The sequence below is a fragment of the Staurois parvus genome, unplaced genomic scaffold (genome assembly GCF_062004578.1).
Source record: "Staurois parvus isolate SC_StPar_1 unplaced genomic scaffold, SC_StPar_1.0 ptg000415l, whole genome shotgun sequence".
Lineage (NCBI taxonomy): Eukaryota > Metazoa > Chordata > Amphibia > Anura > Ranidae > Staurois > Staurois parvus.
The window spans coordinates 5,028,048-5,054,737 of record NW_028318211.1 but is presented as its reverse complement, the minus strand read 5'-3'; the positions used below and the strand labels follow the sequence as shown (position 1 = coordinate 5,054,737).

Here is a 26,690-nt window from a genome sequence, read left to right as displayed (position 1 = left end):
GTTGGGGCTGGTGAGCTGTGGGAATTAGCTAGAGAGACTGAGCCCTTTAGGAACTGATCATACAGCCATCCAGTACCCTTATTGCTATTTTTGAGGGCGACAACGGTACAACTGGACCCCAACGCTGGCTGGATGAAAACTTAGGTCTAAGGACTGCCCCTTTACAGCTGCTCAACAGAAACCTTTACTTATCGCCTATGCTAAGAGGTACCTCTCACGGCACATTGCACTATATCCAAGCCGTGCACTTTGAACTAGTTATAATACCCCAGAGGATTTAGATTGCAGCTAATGCTTATATGCACTTTTTATTGCTGATTCATGAGTTAATTCCAGTCTATTGGTACAGAACTCTATTCTACGTTACCTTGGCATAGTGTATATACTTTCTAGTGGATTGTGTCTCAACCTACCTTCTGTGTGCTCATTTATGCTCAAACCACCATATATTTTGTGCTGTACCATTACATCGAGTTCACTTTCCACTTTACTGCCTTCTGACTATTTCTTGGTGTTAATTCACAGCCAAGTTAAAGTATATATACTCATGTTCCTATAAATGCCCGCAGTAACTTTCATTCAACCTGGTGTGTCAGAGGGGATGAGGTGGTTTTTGGAGTTGAGGTGCAGAACAGAGAACCCAAATTACCAAGTAGTTCCTGTGGGGCTAGCGCTACATATTCATCACTTGTTACCTCCAGGACAGGTTAAACACAAAAGCTTTTCAAGCCTCTTTTTGCTTAGAAAGTTAAAGTATGGGCTAGATCTAACTAAGGTTAAAGGATAAGTTCACCTTTTGACCAAAAATAATAAATGCACGTTTTTTTCCTGGTAAAAAAATGTGCATTTATTATTTTTGGTTGCAGGAGCCTGTAAACCATTGCACCTGCAGATCTGTCAGTACATCTGCTTACCCTACAGGATATACGGGGTAGAAAATATACAGACAGGATGAAGCAATGAACTACCACGGCACTCCATAGCGCCGTGGTAGTTCACTGAGAATTACACTTTGACAGCCACTAAGGCTGTCAGAGCTTGCAGTTCATTCATTCACAGAACTCTGTGAATGAATGATGCGACCATGTGGACGGGGCCCACACCTATGGTTGACATCACCGCCCAGGCATTTCAGCAATTGTTAGCACTCTCTTCTCTCCCCCGAAGCTGCCGCTGGGGAGATCACATAATCGGACCAAAGCTCCCTGAGGAAAGGCAATTATAGCATCTTCCTTTTACAGGGTAGTTAGGATGGGAGTTAGAATGGTGTGGCAGCAATTTTAAGCATAGTTAGACCAAATTTCCCCTTCTCTTATTTTCATTCTAATTTTTTTCTGGTTTCTTTATCGTTTACATTCTGTAAACATTTGCTGAATAAAAGCAAAATAGCAGTCACCCAGTTTTTCTCTCTTGAAAATCCCTGACCTTCAGAAGGGTAGTGCATAGAATCCTATTCCCTGGGGCCATGAGTGTCCAACCTGCTGCCCTCCAGTTGTTGCAGAACTACTAGAACCAACTTTGGGAGGCATGCTTGCAACTGTCAGCCTTGCAATCCCACATGGGTCTTGTAGTTCCACAACAGCTGGAGGGCCAGAGGTTGGACACCCATGCCCTAGGCTAAGTAAGACAATGCCACACACATGCTGAGCCCATGCTCATTCTGATTTCTCTCAGAAAAAGCATATGTTTTAGTCAATAAATCAAAGTACTTGTTTAGCGCCCTCTAGTTTAGGTAGCATTTTTGTGATTAGTTAGAGGCTTGCTAGACGCCTGGGTATAAGTCAGCCTGGGAGTGAGACCGTGAGGTCACTTCAGGTTAGACTGGGAGGCTCTACAGGTCAGGGCTTCAGGAGCCCTTCCACCCTTCTAGAAACTTCTAGCATTTTCTAGAAGAGGGGAGGAGGCCTGGATTTGCATGTTTGAGGAAACGTAGCCAATCCCCAGGCATGGTGGCTAGGACAACCCTTAAATATGAGAGCCTGATCAGCAGAGAGCTGTTCTTGGAGTCAGGTGGAAGATGGAGTGAGGAAGGTGCTGCTGGCGTAGAGCCTGGGAGGGAGCCCCAGAGGAGGGGGGTGAGGCTGCCTACAGGCTGAAGCTGGACAGAAGGACCTCCACTATCCCACAGTCTACCTACAAAAGACAGTCAGTAGGGAAGGAGCCATCCCAGCAAAAGGCCTGAAAGCAGCTGCAACCCATTAAGCTACAGGAATAGGACAGTGCGAGTACTTCTACACCTCCTGGGCCAAAGAAGGGAGAGGACGGTCAGGTGCAATGCCCAACTAGTTCTCCCTGGGACTACTTAATTTGTACGTCTCGGAATCCCTTGCTCAGGGACACTCTCAAGCCACCCAGGTGGATGAGGAGATTTTCATCTGGGGTCTGAGGAGGTTCACTAAGGGGACCAAGTGCTCCTTGCAAAGACTGTGTGCTGCTGATTTGTGTCCTTTTGCTAAGATGCTTGTTCTCAAAAGTTGTACAGTTCCATTGGGCATCCCATATACACCTAGACCCCATTCAAGTTAAACCCCCTAAGAAAACAATAAAAACCAAGCTCAAGGAATATTTTACAGACTTTGGATGAAACTGTGGAAAATGCATGTTGCCTTGCTGTGCAGAGCTTAGGGGGACCCAGAAACTCAGTGGCCCTGAAGAGGGTAGCACTACATTTGGATTCCTTCAGAACAGGAAATTTCCTGACCAGAGCTGCATCCTTGCACTTTTTACAGCACTGACCTTGGCCATTCATTCACAACGATCTTGGTTTCCTTAAATGTGCATAGGGAATATGTTGCATGTGCCAACACATCAGAGTTGACAGATTTATCTGATGTGAAGATGTGTCTCTTCAGGTATGTAACCTGAAAACAGACTGCCAGAATCAGGTATAAAACCGACAACTTAAAAATGTATTTTTATTTTGAATTCAATAAGCCTTTATCGAAATACATATATTTACACAACATTACAGTTTATGGTGGTGAACTAAAACCCTTAAAATATTATAAATTAGCAGTGCTTGACATATATATCCTCTGCAGCTGTGCTCAAACAGAAGACTGACCACGAATGCAAGCGGAACCCTACTTTAAATACAGCTGTCTTCTTGCTGGGCTGTTTGTACGAACAATGACCAGTAAGGATCCTCACGTTTACTTCCTTTACAAAATGTTGTGGATGATTCAATACAGAATAGAAGTTGAAAAAAAAATAACTTTAACTTGTCATTTCATATTACATTCATATGTAATATCATATGTCATTATATTACATTCAAGCAGTGTAAAAGCCAAGCAGCGATAAAAGAGATTACATTTTATCAACACAAAGCATTTACAAAATCCAAATAATGCAACATATACATACATCTTTAAAAATATTGTTCTTAAAAAAACAAAGCTGTAAATAATTGCATTTAAATATTAAATACTCTAAAAGAGTTTGTGTTCAGCATTACATAAACAATATGCATAGACACCAGCCTGTGGTTTATGCAGTCTCTGATAATACATGTGTTTCTCTTTTGCAGCTTCTTACAGATCAAAACTTGAGGTTAATTATGAGTTCAGAGAGCTTGTTGAGATCATCGAGACATGGTTCCCTGCGAAGGACAAAGTCCACTTTGGTATCTTGGTGGGGAAAGATACTTAGAAGCTCATTTCTTAGTCTCTCAGTCTCTCTGTGGGAGCGTAGTTCTGGCTCTTCTTTACCCTTATGTCCACCTGGTTTTCTGTCTCTGAAGTTGAGGACCTCTGTCTGAGCGGATGGCCTTGGTGGACTTTGGGAAGTGTGAGGAGATTTTCTGCCAGCAAACGAGTGACCTTTTGTCTTGATTCTGAATTAAAACAGGACAGTGTTAAGCAGAATATATAAAAAGAGAAATATTATCAATAATTTTGTTCAATGGGACTTACTTGGGTAACGAGTTCTTGGTCAGGAACTTGTCTAGCGGTGGCCCATTTCTCCCCAAAGGGTCATCTGGTACCATAAATATGTCACCAACAAAGGTGAATTGCAGCACTCTGTAGTATTCCCCAAAGACAAGGATAAACATAATAGTTATAAAAGGTTTACCATATTAGAGAGATTAGTACTTTTAATTGTATGTATATGCACCTGTACTTTATTATATTGTGCCAAGCTTGAGATTCTGCAGATATGTCCCTTAAATGATCATTTGTGACTATGACCCCAGCTGTACTTTCGGCCAGCTGCAGCAAGAACCTGTGTTGAGTTAGACAAACAAAATGTTACTGGAAAATACATCTGACTCAGTTTCAATACCCTAGAAAAAGTTAATCAACAAACACATGGAAGATAAGTGTAGTGTACATGTTACTATCACCAGTTTCCTGCTACTATGCTCTGCGGCATCTATGTTCCAGCACTCCTCTGGCTACTGCATCCTGCATCTCGGGCTCTCTGAATGATCATATTACTTCATATACTTCTATGAGCCAACATGTAGCAGGAGGAGACTGGAGGCGATAGTTGTGGGAAGAGCTCCAAGACAGGGGGGGGGGGGGTTGTCTTTAAGTTGCAGTTAAAAGGGTTCAGGCCCAAATGTTAGCACTATACTTACCTCTACCTTGCTCAACCTGCTTGCTGGACAAAAGAAATCTAACAAATTCCTCCATCCATGCTAACACAATTGGTTGGATGCAGGCACTGTTTGGCCAGGTGAGCCTCCATAAGGTTTTCTGGGCTCAATAAGTAACATTAAAGAGCTGCAAGTGGTGATCCACATATCCAATGTCCACATATCCACATATCCAAGGGCTTGGGCCCTTCATTGAATTATAGCAATTATCTTGATACAAACAAGGTTTCCTTATTTTAATGTGAGTTAATAAGTACATAATATATAGAAAAAAGTTATAGTTTTAAGATGAATAAAAAGAAAACAAACTGTGTCCCCAGCACTCCAAGGTGCACCTTGGGAGAATGATGTCTGTGAAAATCCCCTCTAACAGATTAAACTGGTTGGGCTTTTTGTGACCAGGAAGTGTTAGGACTCAGATTATGCATATTATCTTTACAGTGTCATATTTTCTTTGCACTTTTGCTCAGCATTACATTACCCATCTACTTTAAACACTTAGTTTAAGAAATAATCCAACTACTAAATCTAGCTGTAAATAACAAATCCATGTTCTTACTGAAAGTCAAAAACAGTGAGCTGTTGCTTGGAAATTTCCAGTGTGCCAAAAGGACAGGACCAGGGGCGTACTGATAACTCATGGGGCCCCGGGGCAATAAGGGATCATGGGGCCCCTGTGTCCTTGCCCATACTCAAAAAAGCCTATAGAAAAGGTACCAGGGGCATTTCATGGGGCCCCCTACTGACCACGGGCCCTTGGGCAGTGCCCGAGTGCTCAAATGGTCAGTCTGCCCCTGGACAGGACTTTATATGTCCTAATCATTGATAATAACCTCCAAAACCTATTGAATTCAGTTATTGAATAGCAGGCATTACTTTCATTATACAGCAGATCCAGCTTATTTGACGTCAGGGAAAGCGAATCAAGAGCTAGTCATCTGGAATGAAATGGTACCAAACAGGATTTATTTACAAGATTGACATGTTCATGTGACACTGCTGTTACCTGTCATCGTAGGATGTTATTCTTTTGCCTTCCACAGTCCTTGAGGGGGTTAATGATAGGAGTCCTAGTTCATTTAGCTCTGTTAGGAAGTGTTGCTCTATTAAAAAAAAAAGAAATAAAAATGTAACTATTTGTGTATACCTTACAACCTTCTGCACTGCAGAATTGTATATTTTTTATATCTCAGGCCAAAAAGAAACAGTGTTTGCATGCCTTGCTAATCAATTTAAACTAACACACTAATTTCAGTGATAAAATTCTGTGCCTGGAAAAGGTACCAGGTATTACACACTCCTCATGCTATTAGTGTTATTTTTTTTATTCTAATTTCCGACTGCAAACATTTTGGTGGAGTACATCTTTACCTGAGATTTAGATCATAATAAATTCCACTCTACCAGAAGTGTAGTCCACGCAAGAGTGATTTATTAATAATGGGTGGAGATTGGCAGATGGAATCACCCACTGTCTTTTTATATTCAGCAACTTCATCTTATGTTGTGTTATAAATGCTTATAAAATGTTTAAAGAGACAATACTTACAGCTGTTTAGCAAAATGTAGCAAAACAATAATCAATAGAAGTGCTGGCCTGTCTGTAAATGTTGAAGGAATAAAGTATACGGGGTAGGTTAATTCTAGTGATTGTAAAGGTTGTCATTTTTTTTTTTAAATCACAAACATGTTATACCTATCTGTTCTGTGCAATGTTTTTGGACAGAGCAGCCCCAATCCTCTTCTTTTTTAGTCCCCCGCTGACGGTCCTGGCTCCTGACTTAAATTGAGGGTGCCAATAATTTTGTCCAGTCCATTTATGGGAGTTTTGCGTGGAATGTGTCACATTTAGCTTTTTGTTTCTCTACTTTTTTGTGTCATACCAATACAAACAAAAGAAATAAAAATGAGAATGCCTAAATATTTGTAATTGCAACAATTTTCTGTGCGACGTGGTGCATTATCTTATAGAAATGCAGGGGTGCCAATATTTTTGGCCATGACTGTAAATGTATTTATACAGACTGGGCTGATGCATGGATAGTAAAAGATGACTAAAGGGCAGGTTTCAATATCCATAAAGTTCCCCATATATGGCACAATCTGATTGTACAATCTCCTTTAGACCGACAAACAACTATGTAGTTCACGGGCTTGTCTGATTGGGCACAAAGTGACTAGTTTAGGAAGTTCTTTATATTACATAGTTTTTGGAAAATCTACAGTTGATTGTGCGTAGATTGTGTGGTTAGACCCAAATGTTACTGTTTCTTCTTATTCCTGATCTCCTGTAAGAACCACCAGCTCCTCTACAAAGAATGGCAGTGATCAACTACAGTGCCTTGAAAAAGTATTCATACCCTTTGAAATTTTCCACATTTTGTCATGTTACAACCAAAAACGTAAATGTATTTTATTGGGTTTTTTTGTGATAGACCAACACAAAGTGGCACATAATTGTGAAGTGGAAAATGATAAATGGTTTTCAAATTTTTTTACAAATATCTGAAAAGTGTGGCGTGCATTTGTATACCGCCTCCTTTACTCTGCTACCCCTAACCAAAATCTAGTGGAACCAATTGCCTTCAGAAGTCACCTAATTAGTAAATAGAGTCCACCTGTGTGTAATTTAATCTCAGTATAAATACAGCTGTTCTGTGAAGCTTGAGGTTTGATAGAGAACATTAGTGAACAAACAGCATCATGAAGGCCAAGGAACATAACAGACAGATCAGGGATAAAGTTGTGGAGAAGTTTAAAGCAGGGTTAGGTTATAAAAAATATCCCAAGCTTTGAACATCTCATGGAGCACTGTTCAATCCATCATCCGAAAATCGAAAGAGTATGGCACAACTGCAAACCTACCAAAACATGGCTGTCCACCGAAACTGACATGCAGAGGCATAGCTGGGGGGGGGGGCAGGGGGGTACATATGTACTCGGGCGCCAAGGCACAGGAGCACCAAAATGAGGTCACAAGATCACTGCAGCGGCTGCAGCAGACGTGTCATCTGATACGTCTGCCATCCACAGTGAGTTATGAGAGGAGAGAGGAGTTGGCCGGGAGAGGAGTGGAGAGGAGGGCAGTGACCCGGACATGTGCCGGAGGGGACGAGGGGAGAGCCGAGCTGGGTGAGTAGTGCCATAGATGAAGGGGGGGGGGCAATGTGATCGGGACAGGGGGGGTGTCTACAGGGACCATATGAAGCGGGGGGGGGGTGTCATGAGGTGGCCATTTGTCCCCAGGTGCAAAACATCCTAGCCTCGCCTCTGCTGACAGGTCGGGAAAGGAGAGCATTAATCAGAGAAGCAGCCAAGAGGCCCATGGTAACTCTGGATGATCTGCAGAGATCCACAGCTCAGGTGGGAGAACCTGTCCACAGGACAACTATACTCCACAAATCTGGCCTTTATGGAAGAGTTTCAAGAAGAAAGCCATTGTTGAAAGAAAGCCATAGGAAGTCCTGTTTGCAGTTTGTGAGAAAATATGTGGAGGACACAGCAAACATGTGGAAGAAGGTGCTCTGGTCAGATGACACCAAAATTTTACTTTTTGGCCTACAAGCAAAATGCCTCGTGGGGCAGAAAAAAAATACTGCACTTCACCCTGAACACACCATCCCCACCGTGAAACATGGTGGTGGCAGCATCATGTTGTGGGGATGCTTTTCTTCAGCAGGGACAGGGAAGCTGGTTAGAGTTGATGGGAAGATGGATGGAGCCAAATACAGGGCAATCTTAGAAGAAAACCTAGAGTCTGCAAAAGAGGTTCACCTTCCAGCAGGACAATGACCCTAAACATACAGCCAGAGCTACAATGGAATGGTTTAGATCAAAGCATATGGCTTCCGATTGCGCAACGGATCAAATTCAAAATCCTAACGCTGACGTACAAAGCTGTCCACCATACTGCCCCGAACTACATCACTGACCTAATATCCAAGTACCGCCCAGCACGCACACTCCGCTCCTCACAAGACCTCCTTCTCTCTAGTTCCCTGGTCTCCTCCTCCCATGCCCGCCTCCAGGACTTCTCCAGGGTGTCACCCATCCTCTGGAACTCCCTGCCCCAACCCATCAGATTATCACCTACTCTCCTCTCCTTTAGGCGCACCCTGAAAACCCATCTCTTTAGGGAAGCCTACCCCACCCCCTGCTAACTTGCCGACCTCCTCCACTCTTCCTACCACTCCATCCCCCACAGCTATCTCCTCCTGTGCCACCACCCCCTCCCTCCTAGATTGTAAGCTCGAAAGAGCAGGGCCCTCGATCCCCTCATGTTTTGCATTGTATTGGTATTGTTCTGTCACATGTTCTGTCCCCCTTTGTAATGTACAGCGCTGAGCGAACTATTGGCGCTTTATAAATACTGTATAATAATAATAATAATATTCATGTGTTAGAATGGCCCAGTCAAAGTCCAGACCTAAATCCAACTGATTATCTGTGACAAGACTTGAAAATTGCTGTTCACAGACACTCTCCATCTAATCTGACAGAGCTTGAGCTATTTTGCAAAGAAGAATGGGCAGAAATGTCACTCTCCAGATGTGCAAAGCTGGTAGAGACATACCCAAAGAGACTTGCAGCTGTAATTGCAGCGAAAGGTGGTTGTACAAAATATTGACAGGGGGGCTGAATACCAATGCATGCCACACTTTTTCAGATATTTGTTTGTAAAAAATTTTGGAAACTGTTTATAATTTTCCTTCCACTTCACAATTATGTGCCACTTTGTGTTGGTCTATCACATAAAATCCCAATAAAATACATTTATGTTTTTGTTTGTAACATGACAAAATGTGCAACATTTCAAGGGGTATGAATACCGTATTTTTCGCCGTATAAGACGCACTTTTTCTTCCCCAAAACTGGGGGGGAAATGTCAGTGCGTCTTATAAGGCGAATATGGAGCGGCCGGTCCGGTATTTCCACCGCGGCCGTGTCAGAATACCAGGCCGGCCGCTCAGCTCTGCAGTGGGACCTTACCTGTTCCTCTATCCAGCGGCGTGCTGTCTTCCCGGCTTCTGTAGTGTGGGCACTGAGCATGACAGCCGGGTGCCAAGTGCGCATGCGCAAGAAGCGGTGCTTTTTGTGAATGGTAAGGCGGTACCTGGGACACATGACAGATCCCAGAAGCCGCCGGACCAATCACAAAGCGCAAGTGCTTCTCGCTCATGCGCACTGGGCACCCGGCTGTCATGCCGAGCGCCATTACAGAAGCGGGGAAGACAGCGCGCGGCTGGATCGAGGAACAGGTAAGATCAAACAAAAACTCTGCGGAAGTAAGAGCGGGTACCTGTCAAATTCAGGTACCCGCTCCCCACCTCCCCAAAGGTCAGCAGTCATCTGTACTGTCCGCAGTCTCTGGTCATCCCTGTGCTGTCCGCAGTCTCTGGTCATCCCTGTGCTGTCCGCAGTCTCTGGTCATCCCTGTGCTGTGTCCGCAGTTTCTGGTCATCCCTGTGCTGTCCGCAGTCTCTAGTCATCCCTGTACTGTGTCCGCAGTCTCTGGTCATCCCTGTGCTGTCCGCAGTCTCTGGTCATCCCTGTGCTGTCTGCAGTCTCTGGTCATCCCTGTGCTGTCCGCAGTCTCTGGTCATCCCTGTGCTGTCCGCAGTCTCTGGTCATCCCTGTACTGTGTCCGCAGTCTCTGGTCATCCCCTGTACTGTGTCCGCAGTCTCTGGTCATCCCTGTGCTGTCCGCAGTCTCTGGTCATCCCTGTGCTGTCCGCAGTCTCTGGTCATCACCTGTACTGTGTCTGCAGTCCATTAGTTCAGAATTTTTTTTTCCTGTTTTCTGCCTCTATAACCTAGGTGCGTCTTATGGTCAGGTGCGTCTTATACGGCAAAAAATACGGTACTTTTTCAAGGCACTGTACATGCAGAGCAGAAGTAGCACATGACATCTCCATCATCTCTTCAAGTGATGGCATAGTAGCATGTGATATGACATACAGTATAGAAGAGTCAACTGTTAACCTCAGATAAAAATTTTTAGCACATTTATTATGTATAGCTACAGCAATAGAAGTTTGATAGTAATTACCAACAGAGGGCAGTGGAGTCCAAATGACAGAGGAAAACTTGAAAATCTACTGTTGTAAGACCTGGATATATGGTGTATATACAGCATGTGTGTATGTATATATTACATTTGCTTCTGTCCAAACTAACATTTGCTGCCTAGGCATGATTATTCGATAGATACAGCAAAAAGCATTGTAGAAAGGTTTCAGCAATATAGATTTGTTATATTCTTCATGTACAGTAAGTCCCCTACATGCCAATGAGTTTTGATCCAAGAGCACGTTCATAAGTCCAATTTGTTTGTAAGTCCAACAAAGTTAGCCTAGGTTCCTAATAAACACAATCGTCCTTATAAATTACTGAAATAGGTTTCTAACACATTTCACACAAATATACTTGGAAAGAAAGACTGAAATAAAGATACAATACTGTATATAGTAAAGTACACGGAAGCCCAACCATTTGTACAGGATGCACGTTTAAGAATTATACTAGAAATGTGAACTAGCTCACATGATTGGACATGCAAATGCATGTTCACATCTCTGAAATTTTGCAACTCAAAAGTTCATATGTAGGGGACTAACTGTATTAAAGCAGTAGTAAATCGCGTCTCAAAAAAAAAAAAAAATCCCCTGCAAGGTAAAGGCGTATTGTGTTAGGGTTGATGTACACTACAGCTGATAAACTCACAATCAGGAGCTTTTCTGTGTTTTTTTTCAGCAGCCCCTGAACTCTCCCTAATGTTTTCCTAAGGTCCATGTACACTATGTCGTTTACAGGCAGTTAAGTTTACAGACATTTTTTGAACGCACCAAACTTTCGTTCAGGAGTAGGTTTTATCAGCCTTTTGGCTAAGATCAAGTGTAGTATCTGTTCTTATCAGTGTCCAGTGGGGGTGCTCCCGGCCATTCTAGCTTTGCGGGGATGGCTGTTGTATAGTACCCTCACTGGTATGATGGGGGTCTGGATGGCTATTACGGGGGAAACAGAAACCGGGAGCCCACGAGTTAAGCTGGGGCCTGGGAGTAATTCCCCTTTGGAACGTCTGAAGGACCCAGTACCTCCTGATTTGGACGGATCTACCTTGTCTGGCCAGGGGCTGGGAAGGCAGAGAGTCCGCAAACACAGTGCCCCCTGAGTAGTCGCCTCAGGGGTGCTCTGAGTAGCACTTGGGTGTGGGACCCCACGTTGCGAAAGAGCACATGGTCACTGAGTTTAAACACTTTTTGCACTGCGCCTCTAGGACCGGGCCTTCTGGCTAAGTTCTGGGCAATTTTTGCTACAGGCCTCAGGGCCTGGTCAGTGCACCATTTGGCACGACCACTTTATTATTTTTTTTTTTGATATATATATTTAATTAATTTATTTTTTCACTCCCACGTTTGTCACTTTTTACTTACGTGTGTGTTTTCTTCACATGATGGAGGGTGTGGGTCCTCGGGCCTGCCCTGAAGTCTAGGGGGAGGATGTGTGGCCTTTTGGTTCCTTCCTCCCCTGATCCCTAGGGGGTTTTCTCTCCGGGAGAGCCCCCTGACCAAGTACTGGATGTCCGGCTTCGGCTGGACATAAGGAACGGTGGTCCACCAGGCCTTTTGGCCAGGAGGACCAAATGGGAACCTTGTCCCCGTCAGGAGCTTCGTGCCCCGGGGGATCAGGGTAGTGGTCCAACCCCTTCGGGGGTAGGACAAAGCACACCCCTAAGTGCATTTTTTGTGTGGTGTTTGCACTTGCACTTTTTTGTGATCACTTACGGCTTTTTCGTTGTAGTTTGCACGTTTGCGGACTTAAAAAAAAAAAAAAAAAAAGTAGGTTTTATCAGCGTTTCAAACGCTTGTAAAAGCAGCTAACCGCATTTATAAGCGTTTGCATTTAGAAGCGTTTTTTAACTGTTCCATATCCAAATGCTGTCCAGAGCATTTTGTCATCATCAGAAATGCATGCAAAGCGTTTTCCATGTATTCAAATGACCCAGCACACCAGTGCAGTCAGTTCCAGGTTTTGTGTAAAAGAAAAAATGGTAGAATGTGCTGCATTATGCTCACGATGGGATCCATAGTGAATACAACCAGAAAAGACAGGTCATCTCAACACATACTGCTCTCTCTGCTTCTGCTCTCTCTATTTCTCTCAAAATGTCTGAAATAGTTAATTTTTCACTGTTTTTCAGTGCATTCTGGGCATTTTAGAAGGTCTTTTGATGTTATCTTTAAAAAACGCGCATTAACGCAATATGCAAACGTGGCTAAACAAATGTTTTTTAACCAACATTTTACAGCAGTCTGTTTCTATCGTTCAGAAGTGTTTTCCAAACGTCCCGTGTACATGGAGCCTTAGTATGCACTGTAGAGGCTTCCATCTTCACCCAGTCTTTCTTCCGGGTTCGCAAGCTGCGGCCATCTGACTGGCTGAGCCGTGATGACATCACTCCTGCGAATGCGCACAGAAGTCTCAGGACACAGCACAGCGCTCTAAAGGAACGGCATGGGTATACCGTTCCTTTAGAGCACAGCTGCTGTAAGGAAAACCCGAATATCTCAGTGGCTTAGTGGTTAGCACGCCTGCCTTGCCGTAAATGGGTCATGGGTTCAATTCCCAACCATGGCGCCTCCTGCATGGAGTTTGCATGTTCTCCCTGTGCTTGCGTGGGTTTCCTCCAGGTGCTCCGGTTTCATCCAACACTCCAAAGACATGCTGGTAGGTTAATTGGATCCTAATATGTGTATGTATGAATGTGAGTTAGGGACCTTAGATTGTACACCCCTTGAGGGTTAGGGACTGATGTGAATGTACAATATATATGTAAAGCGCTGCGTAAATTGACGGTGCTATATAAGTACCTGAAATAAATAAACAGTGTACGTTTACTAGATATTCTTTTTACCTACAGGTACGTTTTATAAGCTTACCTGTAGGTAAAAAGTAACAAAGTGGCTTTACTACCATTTTACCATGCTCATTGACATGGTATATTTTGAATAAATCCAACTGAACAGAAGTGGTAAAACACTATGCAAGGTTTCTATTCTTTTTGAGTGATATTTGTTGTTGGACAATCTGCTTGGCTTATTGGATACATATTGGGATCTTTGCAGAAAAATATGGAGGAAGGATTTGAAATGACCATTACTGATCCCCACACAGGGGAAAGCATTTGGTGACCTGTATAAGCTCCAAGAGTTCAGGTAAGCGTGGAGTGACTGGTGGTGGTTCACACTGAAGAGTGATCACATTGGTGATTTTGAAATATTCTATATTTAATATCGGGGCACTGGTTGTAATATATGAACTGTACACTCACCGGCCACTTTATTAGGTACACCTTGCTAGTATCGGGCTGGAACCCCTTTTGCCTTCATAACTGCCTTAATTCTTCACAGCATAGATTTAACAAGGTGTTGGAAACATTTCTCTGAGATTTTGGTCCATATTGATATGAGTTACTGTTGCCTTTCTATCATCTCCAACCAGTCTGCCCATTCTCCTCTGACCTCAAGGCATTTTTGTCCACACAACTGCTGCTCACTGGATATTTTCTCTTTTTCGGACCATTCTCTGTACACCCTAGAGAAGGTTGTACATGAAAATCCCAGTAGATCAGCAGTTTTGAAATACTCAGACCAGCCCGTCTGGCACCAACAACCATGCCACGTTCAAAGTCACTTAAATCCCCTTTCTTCCCCATTCTGATGCTCGGTTTGAACTTCAGCAAGTCGTCTTCACCACGTCTTGATACCTAAATGCATTGAGTAGCAATATGTGTTACCAAGCAATTAAAAAGGTGTACCTGATAAAGTGGTCGGTGAGTGTATACTTGATTTACAGGATCACAGTAGTAGTGGAACCCTCTTATACACTGGACTGTTTGATTCAAATAACTCTCTTTTGTAAATTGGGCATATTTTTATGCATATATTATAAAATATTGTCATTATATTCATCACATGTAACATAAATATGCACAATTTTGTCTTTTACCGTGATATTTATGATTTAATGTAGTGCAGCACTTTGAAAAAGTATTGAATAGAAAAGCTCAGCTTCATAGTCTAGAATGGCAAAGCACTCCCCTGTTCCTCCTTCTTCCTCCAAGCTAAGAGACTGACTGAGGACTGCACCGTCCTTGTTATCTACTTCCTGTAAAGACTGGAAGTTCAGAGAAGCTGCACTGTGAGAGCATGAGCTAGTAGCATTGAAAGCTGTAAATAATGAGTGCTGAGGTAAAAATATTATTCTATAGTAATAGTACTGGGGAATGTTCATTTTATTGTGCTCAGTGTTTTAAAACAAAAAATACTGGGGGTTTAATAATACTTTAATTGCTACCATTGTCTGAACATTGCTCAACGTATAGCAAATAAAATTTTCCCATAAACATTTTAACTTATAGTTCCAGAGCAGGAAGGCAGTGTAGAAAGACCTTTCTAAGGCAGGCATGTCAAACTGGTGATATTTGGGGCACATGTGGCCCTCTTGCTTCTTCTTTGTGGCCCTCAGAATTTATAGAGACACTGTCACTATTTTAAAAATGAAATTAAGCCCTCCCTGCAAACAAAGAAATGAATGCTTACCTACCCACAGTCTGTATGGCTAAGATTTTCTTTTTTTGAAGATACAAGCTTTGCTGGAGAATGTTTAATATTTGCCAGTCCTGAAAGTGATAGATGCTGGTGCCCCCCATCCCTTTCCCCCATTGCACTCTGTGGTTTTCTCTGTCATCCCTACAAAACAAAGTAGTGTTGTAGAAGGAGCAACAATGCACAGCAGTCTGCCAGATGCTGGGGACATCTTAGCAAGCCTAAGGCTAGGTTCACACTAGTGCAGCTGCAACTTGACCCAATTTTCAGTGAAGTTTTGTAGTGCGACATTAGTGCGTCCATTTTGACAAGTTTTTGATGTGTTTTTCATGCTGTTGTGTTTTTTTTTGTAGGGGGAGAAGACTGCTCAGTACAGAATGTAAGCAAAGGAACCCATCATTAACCACTTGCCCTCCTGGGGATTTACCCCCCTTCCTGACCAGGCCATTTTTTGCATTACGGCGCTGCGTTACTTTAATTGCAAATTGTGCGGTCACGCAACGCTGCACCCAAATGAAATTTACGTCCTTTTTTTTCTACGACTTGAGCTTTCTTTTGGTGGAATTTGATCGCCTGTGTGTTTTTTATTTTATGTGCTATAAAAAAAAGTTCGACAATTTTGAGAAAAAACAATATTTTTGAATTTTTGCTATTAAACATGTCCAGTAAAAAAATTTCAAAAATCAAGTTTCGTCAGAAATTAATGCCAAAACATATTCTGTTACATGTCTTTGCTAAAAAAAATCCCGATACGTGTAAATTAATTGGTTTACGTAAAAATTATAGCGCTTACAAATGGCAGTATATGTACATTTTTTTATTATTTTTACTAGTAATGGCAGCAATTAGCAGCTTATAGCGGGACTGCGGCGGACTTTCTGACACTGGGGGGAATTGGCTTGGTGTCACTGACATCCCCAATGTCACCAATACAGTGATCAGTGCTAAAAAAAAGCACTGGCACTGTACTAATGGCACTGGGCAGGAAGGGGTTAACATCTGGGGCGATCAAAGGGTTAACTGTGTGCAGAGAGTGTTTTACTAGGGGGCGGGATGTGTGTGCTTCACTGTAATCATAGTGCTGTGGATGGCTGTGCTGTGCACAGCCATCCACAGCAGTTTGCCCAAGCTGACAGGGAGGAGGGCTTTTAGTAAAAAAAAACGGTCCTTCTCGCCGTCGGAGATCCACATAAATGAACAGGTGCCGGGAATAATTACCGGGTGGGGACAGTGATTGACAGCCGCGGCTGGCGGCGTGGGTAGGGCGCGCGCGCAGCTCGCTCGCGCCCCCTACCCGGAAGTGCGAAATCATGTATATATACGTGATTTTGTGCACCCGTGCCGCCCTGTTGCAGTATTTCTGCTATAGGGCGGCCAGGTAGCGGTAAAAAAAAAATAAAAATAAAATATATATATATATACACACATACAGTTGCAAGAAAAAGTATGTGAACCCCTTGGGATTACGTGGAGTTTTGCATGAATTGGGCATAAAATGTGCTCTGAACGTCATCTAAGTCACAACAATAGAAGAACACAGTCTGCTGAACATAATACTACACAAACATTAGATGCTGCCATGGTTTAATTGCACATAACATGTAAACATTCACAGTGCAGGGAGGAAAAAGTATGTGAACCTTTGGACTTAATAACTGGTTGACCCTCCTTTGGCAGCAATAACCTCAACCAAACGTTTCCTGTAGTTGCAGATCAGACCTGCACAACGATCTGGAGTAATTTTGAACCACTCCTCTTCACAAAACTGTTTCAGTGTAGCAATATTCTTAGGATGCCTGGTGTGAATCTCTCTCTTAAGGTCATGCTACAGCATTTCAATCGGGTTGAGGTCAGGACTCTGACTGGGCCACTCCAGAAGGCATATTCTGTACTGTTGCAGCCATTGTTTTGTTGAATTACTTGTATGCTTTGGGTCATTGTCCTGTTGCATCACCCATCCTCTGCGGAGCTTCAGTTGGCGGACAGATGGTCGTACGTTTTCCTGCAAAATGTCTTGATAAACTCTGGAATTCATTTTCCCATCAATGACAACAATCCGTCCAGGCCCTGAAGCAGCAAAGCAGCCCCAAACCATGATGCTCCCTCCGCCATGTTTTACAGTGGGGATGAAGTTTTGATGTTGGTGTGCTGTGCCTTTTTTTCTCCACACATAGTGTTGTGTGTTCTTCCCAAACAACTCAATCTTGGTTTCATCTGTCCGCAGTATATTTTGCCAGTAGTGCTGTGGAACATCCAGGCGCTCTTTTGCAAACTTCAAACGTGCTGCAATATTCTTTTTGGACAGCAATGGCTTCCTCCGTGGTGTCCTCCCATGTACTCCATTCTTGTTTAATGTTTTCCTTATTGTAGATGTGACAACAAAAATGTTAGCATGTGCCAGAGATTTCTGTAGGTCTTTAGCTGACACTCTGGGATTCTTCTTTACCTCATGCAGCATTCTGCGCTGTGCCCTTGCAGTCATTTTTACAGGACGACCACGCCTAGGGAGAGTAGCAACAGTGCTAAACTTTCTCCATTTGTAGACAGTCTGTCTTACCGTGGACACATGAACATCAAGGCTTTTGGAGATACTTTTGTAACCCTTTCCAGCTTCATGCAAGTCAACAATTCTTGATCGTAGGTCTTCTGAGAGCTCTTTTCTGCGAGGCATGGTTCACATCAGACAGTGCTTCTTGAAACCAGTAAACCCAAAACAGGTGTATGTTTTTTAAGGGCAGGACAGCTGTCAGCAACACATCCAATACCATCACACTGATTGGAGTCAAGGTTGGCTCACTCCTGGCTCCAATTAGCTCTGGGAGAAGTCATTAAGCTAGGGCTCACATACTTTTTCCTCCCTGCACTGGGAATGTTCACATGTTATGTGCAATTAAACCACGGCAACATCTAATGTTTGTGTAGTATTATGTTCAGCAGACTGTGTTCTTCTATTGTTGTGACTTAGATGACGTTCAGAGCACATTTTATGCCCAATTCATGCAAAACTCCACGTAATCCCAAGGGGTTCACATACTTTTTCTTGCAACTGTATATATATATATTGCTGCCCCCCCCCACAATCCATACCTGGCCCTTCGGGTCTTACAGTGATTAAAAGACTCACATATATTCAGTAAAGTGACTAGCATCATGTAATGCAAAAAAAAATAAAAAAACAAATCCTCTTACATAAGTTGTATGTGTTTATCTGCGGCCATTTTGTCTGTAGATTGCTTTTTTTGCAGATCAAAGGAATTTTTTCTTAGCTTTAGCCTGACAAAGCGGTCCTGTGTGACTCCAAAACATTGCCTTGCTTTAAGTATGTGATCGTTCATTAAAACTTTTGGACCCATATTGGTGATTCTCTAATCTTAGCAGAACTCACCACCAGCTAAGAAGAGACTTAAAAAGAGAAGTTTAGTTTTTTGTTTTTTTTTTTCGAAATTATACTTACCTAGGTGGATGCAGCATCTGTCCTCCACCTTCTCTAAGACTGAGAACTGAGTGATCAAACACTGTTCAGTTCTCAGTGCTCTGTGAGCTGGTGACTGTCAGTCAACGCTGTCTGTTCTGCCCCTCCAGCACTTACTAGAGCACTGAGCTGTGGAGAGGGCGGGAGCGGCGGGCTCAGACTCTCAGCGGCTTGCTGACAGGCTGTGACAGGTGCTGGCCAAGACATCTGGGTGGATCCCAACTTTAAAGTCGGGATCTTTCCCAAGTCTGGACCAGCTGAGTGACGTCAGCCGGCAGTAGACTTTAGCCCACTGTCAACTGAAAAGGGGTCACAAGAGTGCAGAACTAACTGCACTCCTATGATCCACAGGGAAAGTACAATCAAATGAGCTTTGGCTATACTTCTGTTTTTAAAAAAATCGGGGGAGGATGAAAATCATCTTGGCTTTCACACAATATGACCCCTTTAACAATTATTACATTCATCTCAACCCACTGTTTAACCACCTCCCACCCGCCATATAGTCCAATGACGGGCGCTAGGTGGTTCTCTTGTTCTAAGAGGACATCATATGACGTCCTCCCATTCTCACCGCGCATGCGCGGCTCAGGGAGTGCGCAGCGATTGGCGGTGCACTGTGTCCCTCGGACACAGCAGATCACCGATCCACGGAAAGAGCCGAAGATGTCGGCTCGGTCATGTGATCAGCTGTGTCCAATCACAGCTGATCACATGTAAACACGGAAATGCCGGTTATCGGCATTTCTCTCCTCTCGAGCTGTCACGCTGACAGCTCGAGAGGAGAGGAGAGCCGGTAATCGGCTTTCCGTGGAGGGGACATGTACACTGATCATCAGGGCACTGATGATCAGTGTGCCCTGATGATCAGTGTAGCCCCAGCAGTGCCACCTGTCAAAGTCCATGTGCCAGTGCCTATCAGTGCCACATCAATGCCACATATCAGTGCATACCAGTGCACATCAATGCCACATATCAGTGCCCATCTGAGCTGCCTATCAGAGCCAGTTAGTGTCGCCTATCAGTGCCAGTCAGTGCTGCCTATCAGTGTGCATCAGTGCCGCCTAACAGTGCCAGTCAGTGCCACTTAACAGTGCCAGTCAGTGTTGCCTATCAGTGCCAGTCAGTGCCGCATAACATTGCCATATATCAGTGCCATGTATCAGTGCTGCCTTTCAGTGCCCATCAGTGATGCCTGTCAATGCCCATCAGTGCCACCTACCAGTGTCTCCTCATCAGTGCCCATCAGTGCCACTTATCAGTGTCCATCAGTGCAGCCTATCAGTGCCCATCACTGCAGCCTCATTAGCGCACATCAGTGAAGGAGAAAAATCACTTATTTACAAAATTTTATAACAAAAACTAAGAAAAAACTTTTTTTTTTTCAAAATTTTCAGTGGTTTTTGGTTTGTTTAAGAAAAAATAAAAAACCCCAAGGTGATTAAATACCACCAAAATAAAGCTCTATCTGTCACAAGAAAATGATAAAAATTTCATATGGGTACAGTGTTGCATGACAGCGCAATTGTCATTCAAAGTGTGACAGCACTGAAAGCTGGAAATTGGCCTGGGCAGGAAGGGGGTATAAGTGCCCAGTAGGCTAGTGGTTAATTAAGGCCCATAAACACAATAAGAAAATAGTACGATAAATATAGATTTTGAAGCGATTGTACGATAATCTGATCATTAGTACACAGCTTTCAAGAGCTGATTAGGACAGGTCATGCCAAATTATTCAATGGGACAAGTACGATTTCTCGTAGATCGTATGATTTACGTTTCATCAATACAGTTTTCGTACGAAAATACAATACAATACATCACTTCCGAATATTTATTCTGTCATACAAGTTTTTTCATAACTTTAGTAACCTCATAATTTTTAATATGGAGACTAGCATGCAGAAAAAAAAATTGACGATCATCCGTGCAGTAATCCCGTGAGTACCAGGCTTTAGAGCATGACATGTCTGATCCGGGGAGACACATGATATGATGCACATACAGCTCATAAACTGCCCTTTGGATCATGCACACTCTTTACATCTGCATCAGCATATTTTTTTACCTTAATCCAAAGGTCAAGTACAATAAAATAAGATAAATGGTAAGAAAATTGGTAGAAGAATGAGGAAATCTTTTTGTAAACAACATTACAGTATATTTATAAAACTATGGTGCATGTGTTTTAAATTACAGGGAAGGATTCACCTGCAGTGAATGTTTGGTGAATGTTATATTTACTGCTTTGTAAAAGTACCCCCAGAGTGTGGTTAAAAAAAAAATATATATATATATATAGTAGATGTTAATTGTTCCTAGAACGTGAATGAATTGTGTAGCGGCAAAATAAGTATCCCGACCCGTGAAGATATGTATCCCCTGAAGCAACTGCGCATGTGCCGGTTTCAGGCCAAAGAAGCCGATCGCCGATCTCCGACTTTAGCACAGAGCTGCCACAGTTAACCCTTTACAGGCTGCAAACCGCTGAAGCTGATCCTGTGGATCACTATGAGTTGCAAGATCAGTTAACCCCGTATAGGTTCAACCTATACGGGGTTAACTGATCTTGCAACTCATAGTGATCCACAGGATCAGCTTCAGCGGTTTGCAGCCTGTAAAGGGTTAACTGTGGCAGCTCTGTGCTAAAGTCGGAGATCGGCTTCTTCTGAAACTGGCACATGCGCAGTTGCTTCAGGGGATACATATCTTCACGGGTCGGGATACTAAGTTTACAGCTACACCGGCACCGCTCCTTCGTCTCTGGAGGGGTGACACCACGTGTTACTGCACCGGGTGACACCAACCCTAGGGACGCTTCTGACCGGTGTTACTGGTGAACAGTAGTTAAATGAAAGTAGTATACCTTTAGCTTTACTGTCCTTCTTCATCCTCCATTGGGGCACAAACACAGTGATACTGCGATGTCCTCTATCCCAAAAGTACTGTAAAGCCAATGCAATGCCACGGCAAGAGAAAAAACGATGAAGACCATGTCTGCAGGAAAAATCAGGAGACACTGGTAACTTTGGGAAGAATCAAGCATTTAATCACGTTATGTGAAATAAACATTTTCCTTTACATATAGCCCACTGAGCATCTTGCTGGCTTGTAAAACAGATGGATGCAACCTTCCTTTAAAGCCATTCTTCACCTTAGAAACAAAAATAGAAAAGTCAGTAGCTACAAATACTGTAGCTGCTGACTTTTAATAATAGGACACTTACCTGTCCAGGGATCCAGCGCGGTCCTCACTCGAGTCAGCTCCCCGGCATGTTTTGTTTGGGAAGCCAAGCCTGACTGCTTGCGGCTTCACAGCTGGCTTCCCACTGTTGATGTGCGTACCATGCTGGGCTTTGTAAATGGTCCCATAGCCTTCTGGGACCTGTGTCATAAATTTAGGCCAAAATGTATTCTGCTACATGTCAATCCCAATAAGTGTATATTAATTGGTTTATGTGAAAGTTATAGAGTCTACAAATGGTGGTATATATACTGGAATTTAATTTTTTTTCTACTAGTAATTGCAGCGATCAGCAACTTATAGCGAGACTACGGTGGGCATTCTGACATTGGGTGGGAACTGACTAACTGCCACTGACATCCCAGTGACACTAATACAGTGATCAGTGCTAATAAAAAGCACTGGCACTGTACTAATGACATTGGGCAGGAAGGGGTTAACATCTGGGGTGATCAAAGGGTTAACTGTGTGCTGTTTTACATTATGTGCTGTGTGCGTTTTACTAGGGAGACATGCTGCTTCGTATTTCTCTGCTGTGCATAGAAAGGCTGGTATAGTGGTGATGACATAGCCCAGATTTGAAGTGTCACTGGGTGTGGAGCCTGCTTGGGAACTGGGCAGATTGTTCCTCATCAACTTGACTTTTGATTGACATTGGGCAGTGGACTCACTTGACACCGCAGTGGGAAGATTCATAAGCTTCTATAGAACTGACGAGGGAGTATCCAGTATGGCCACTCTGACTTCCCAGGCACCAACAAATCGATGTACCCAGCTAAGACAGGTACATGAATTGGGCGCAAGCACCAACACTTTCAGTGCTGGGCCCCCACAAAATTCTAAAGGGTGTCCACAACTTGTATAGGTAGAGACGCCATTCTAAAGTGAACAAATTCCCACTTACAATGGCTTTCATTACTGGTTTGGGTTTCCCGAGCTTTTCTTATCTGAAAATAATGTCTGCTACAAAACAACAGGTTGTTATCTTGTAAGCTAGAATTATTATAAATGGCATACAAAAAAAACTAGACTCACATGTAAACCTTAACCTAATGAGTGTAGATGTTCATTAGTTGGTTGCATACTTAGTGAGAGTATTATGAGTCATGGAAAGGATGTGATACAAGCATGAAAGAAGATATGAGAAAATGCGGGGAACACTGAAGGAACAGTACTGAAAACACCTCTTATAGAGTAAAAATAGAACTGACTTTCCCTTGAATAAAAAGTTTCACATTTTGTTAGGTAACAATATCTATGTCCTTAAACTGGAAGCAGTGGCATTTTTAGGGTATGGTACATATGACTCGAGCCCTGGGAGACGCATGAAGGGGGGCACCACTCAGGGGTAGGGATCAGGACTGCCCAGCCACCAATAGGGGAGTGGTTACTGCACTGACATCATACGCTGACTGTTAGAAAGTGCTGACTCTTCTTGTGAGATTAAGACTGCTTTTAACTTTTATGTGGATGGTTTTATTAAATGGTATCAAACGTTATTATACTATCAGAGCTCTTCTTTGTATTTTATTTAAGTGGGAAAAGGTCTGCAACATTTTCCAGTCAGGAGCAGTAGATGACCGATTAACCTAGGTGTTTGATACATATGTGTACTGACCTCTTTTATGCAGTGAAGTCCTGCTGTTTGGGGAGTTTACACCTTTTTGTTTTATGGTGGCAATGGCGTCCTCCTTTCATATCGGTTAGATTGTAAGCTCCAAGGAGTAGGGCCCTCCTATCCCTCTTGTATTGAACTGTATCGTTGCTGTATTGTTTCCCGTTATATTGTAAAGCGCTGAGCAAACTGTTGGCGCTATATAAATCCTGTATTATAATAATAATATTGATTATTTGAACTGCTTGGATCTTGGTTTCCTGCAATCTACAGTTGTACATTTTCTGATCCTTTCTGGAAGTGGATACTGGGGGTGGAATTTGGAATCTGCAACTGGATAGTTATGTTTCTAGTGCTGCAATTTATGTTTCTATTATATTAAGGACTATGCATATTGGATTTTGTATTCGCATGGATTGTTTCTGTTGTGAATGTTATTAGGGATACATGCAACCTCTCCTATGCCGGACCTGTGGGGTCAGCAGGGGGACCAGCTGGGCTTACCTGTAAAGAATTCAGTGATAGCCTATAAACTGTCTAGGACATAAAGGGTGGATACATATGAGGGAGAAGAAGCTCAGTCATGTGACCAGGGCTATGTGATATGATCTATGTTTAGCAGGACAACTTAAAAAATAGTCAAAGTTGAAAATGGTGGTTTGTAATTTAAAGGGGGCACCAGATATGAGGGGGAGGACTTTAAAGTATAGGGGGACAGCGATGTATGGTGGAGAGGTTTTGATGCAAGGAAGAGGAGGTGAGGGGGAGCAGGATTCTGATGTAAGGGGGGGGGGGGAGGGGTGGCTCTTAAACGAATGAGGCTTTGATGTGAAGGGGTGGGGGGGGAGGCCGTTTTGACTAATGTAAAACAAAATGCACAATTTGATCAGTGGTAGCTTTCAAAAACTGACTGTAGAAAAAAGAATTTTATACTATAATTGCCCCATTTATAATTACATTAAAAGCATTGCAAACTTATTTACAAAATACGTTTCTCGATTCTGCACATTTTTTTTAATGTGAGACACAAAACAAAAAAAAAAACACAAACAAATGTATATATATACATGGCAGCACAGTGGCTTAGTGGTTAGCACTTCTGCCTTGCCTTGTGGGTTTCCTCCTACACCCCAAAGACACGCAGGAAGGTTAATTTGTCCTTTCAAAGGTGTCCTTTTATGAAACAGAGATCAGCGGCGATCCTGAGGATTGTTGCTGATCTCAGATCATTAGTGGTTTAGGAAACAGAGATGATCAATGGAGAACATGTTCTCTGCTGATCATCTCAGCACACAAATGGCCAGTATATGAAGGAGCGATGTCAGCCCTTCACTGGCGATCTGTGTTCTCCTTCCAGATTCTCCAGCCCAGAGTTGGAGAATCGGGGGAACCGCAAACGAAGCCGCGATAATTTACTGCTGCTTAGTAAACGGTGTTTGACTGATCTCTTACTGTAATCTCGCGAGTTTACAGTAATAGCTGCCGTTTTCTAGCATTCAAAGCGTTTGTAGATCGTTTTTTTCTTCATTCGGAGAAGCGATCCACACCGCTTCATAAAAAGGCATTCAGAGAACTCTCTCCTCTGAGAATGCCGGAGAACTGAGAAGCGGTCATTTACCACTTCATGATAAAAGGACACCTAAATTGGCCCTAGTATGTGTGTATATAAATGTAAGGTAGGGACCATAAATTTCCTAAGGGGACAGGGACTGATATGAATGTACACTTTGTAAAGCACTGCATACATTGTTGGCATTATACAAATACCTCTGATAAATAACAGTTAAAGCTAAGGTTGTTTTTTTTGTAGGTGAGGGGGGGGGGGGGGTGCAGATACAAACATATTAGTTATGTGTAATGTACATATTTACATATGTACATATTTATCTTATTACCTGAGAAGGGGGCAGCTGCTTTTTGACTATCTTCTGTTGCTATGAGGGTTAACAGCAGCTGCTGCTAGCCTGAAATTTTGGCTGCTTGTCCGCCCACCTTCCGCCCTCTCCACAATTCACAAAACTCATATTACTGGTCTTGCACAGTGCATCGCTCTCTGTGAATGGAGCATTGGAATGATATGAACTCCATGACCCAGTCACAGGAGAGAATAGTAATATATGTTTTGTGAAGGAGGTCCTTAAAGAAAGATGTTTATAAGAAGCAGCAACCTTCAGATAATTATTATATTATTATTATTATACAGTATTTATAAAGCGCCAATAGTTCGCTCAGCGCTGTACATTACAAAGGGGGACAGAACATGTGACAGAACAATACCAATACAATGCAAAACATGAGGGGATTGAGGGCCCTGCTCTTTCAAGCTTACAATCTAGGAGGGAGGGGATGGTGGCACAGGAGGAGATAGCTGTGGGGGATGGAGTGGTAGGAAGAGTGGAGGAGGTCGGCAAGTTAGCAGGGGGCGGGGTAGGCTTCCCTGAAGAGATGGGTTTTCAGGGTGCGCCTAAAGGAGAGGAGAGTAGGTGATAATCTGATGGGTTGGAGCAGGGAGTTCCAGAGGATGGGTGACACCCTGGAGAAGTCCTGGAGGCGGGCATGGGAGGAGGAGACCAGGGAACTAGAGAGAAGGAGGTCTTGTGAGGAGCGGAGTGTGCGTGGGATACAGACCATTACACATAACTAATGTGTTTGGTGCTGTATCCAAATAAAATACTAATCTTCAGGGGAGGGAGATATATAAAGTGGGTTAGGGTTCGATAAGGGTTTTTTGGGGGTTAAAGTGATTGTAAAAGTTCCGATATTTTTTTTTTAAATAACATATCATACTTTCCTGCTATGTGGTTTTGCACAGAGCAGCCCCGATCCTCCTCTTCTAGGGTCACACTCATGCATGCTCGCTCCCGAGCTGCCTCTGTGTGTCTATGAGACACACAGATCACAGCTCGGCCCCGCCCCTTGCTCTTTCCTCACTGGTTGTGATTGAAAGCAGCGGGTGCCATTGGCACCAGCTGCTGTGTCTCAGGCAATGAGGAGACAGAAAACGGGAGAACTTATGCTCATTGTTGGGTCAGGACTGAAATTGGACTCAGGTGAGTATGGGAGGGGGGGGGGGGTGGCTGAGGGGGAAGCTACACACTGAAGGTTTTTTTTTACCTTCAAACTGTAGAACCTCTTTATATAGGAACTTTGTT

The 26,690-nt window shown here is 43.2% G+C and overlaps 1 protein-coding gene across 1 annotated transcript in view; it reads right to left on the bottom strand.

Annotated features, from left to right (window-relative positions):
- Positions 1 to 2,888: 2,888 nt before the first annotated feature.
- Positions 2,889 to 26,690, bottom strand: part of KHNYN (KH and NYN domain containing) — a 45,906-nt gene continuing 22,104 nt past the window's right edge. Inside the window, exons 3-7 of the mRNA XM_089687062.1 lie at positions 21,546 to 21,676; positions 5,607 to 5,703; positions 4,117 to 4,224; positions 3,915 to 4,022; positions 2,889 to 3,835 (exon numbers count right to left, since the gene is read on the bottom strand). Coding sequence (XP_089543188.1) covers positions 3,541 to 3,835; positions 3,915 to 4,022; positions 4,117 to 4,224; positions 5,607 to 5,703; positions 21,546 to 21,676 — 739 coding nt within the window. The 3' untranslated portion in view covers positions 2,889 to 3,540. The remainder of the gene's footprint in view (positions 3,836 to 3,914; positions 4,023 to 4,116; positions 4,225 to 5,606; positions 5,704 to 21,545; positions 21,677 to 26,690) is intronic.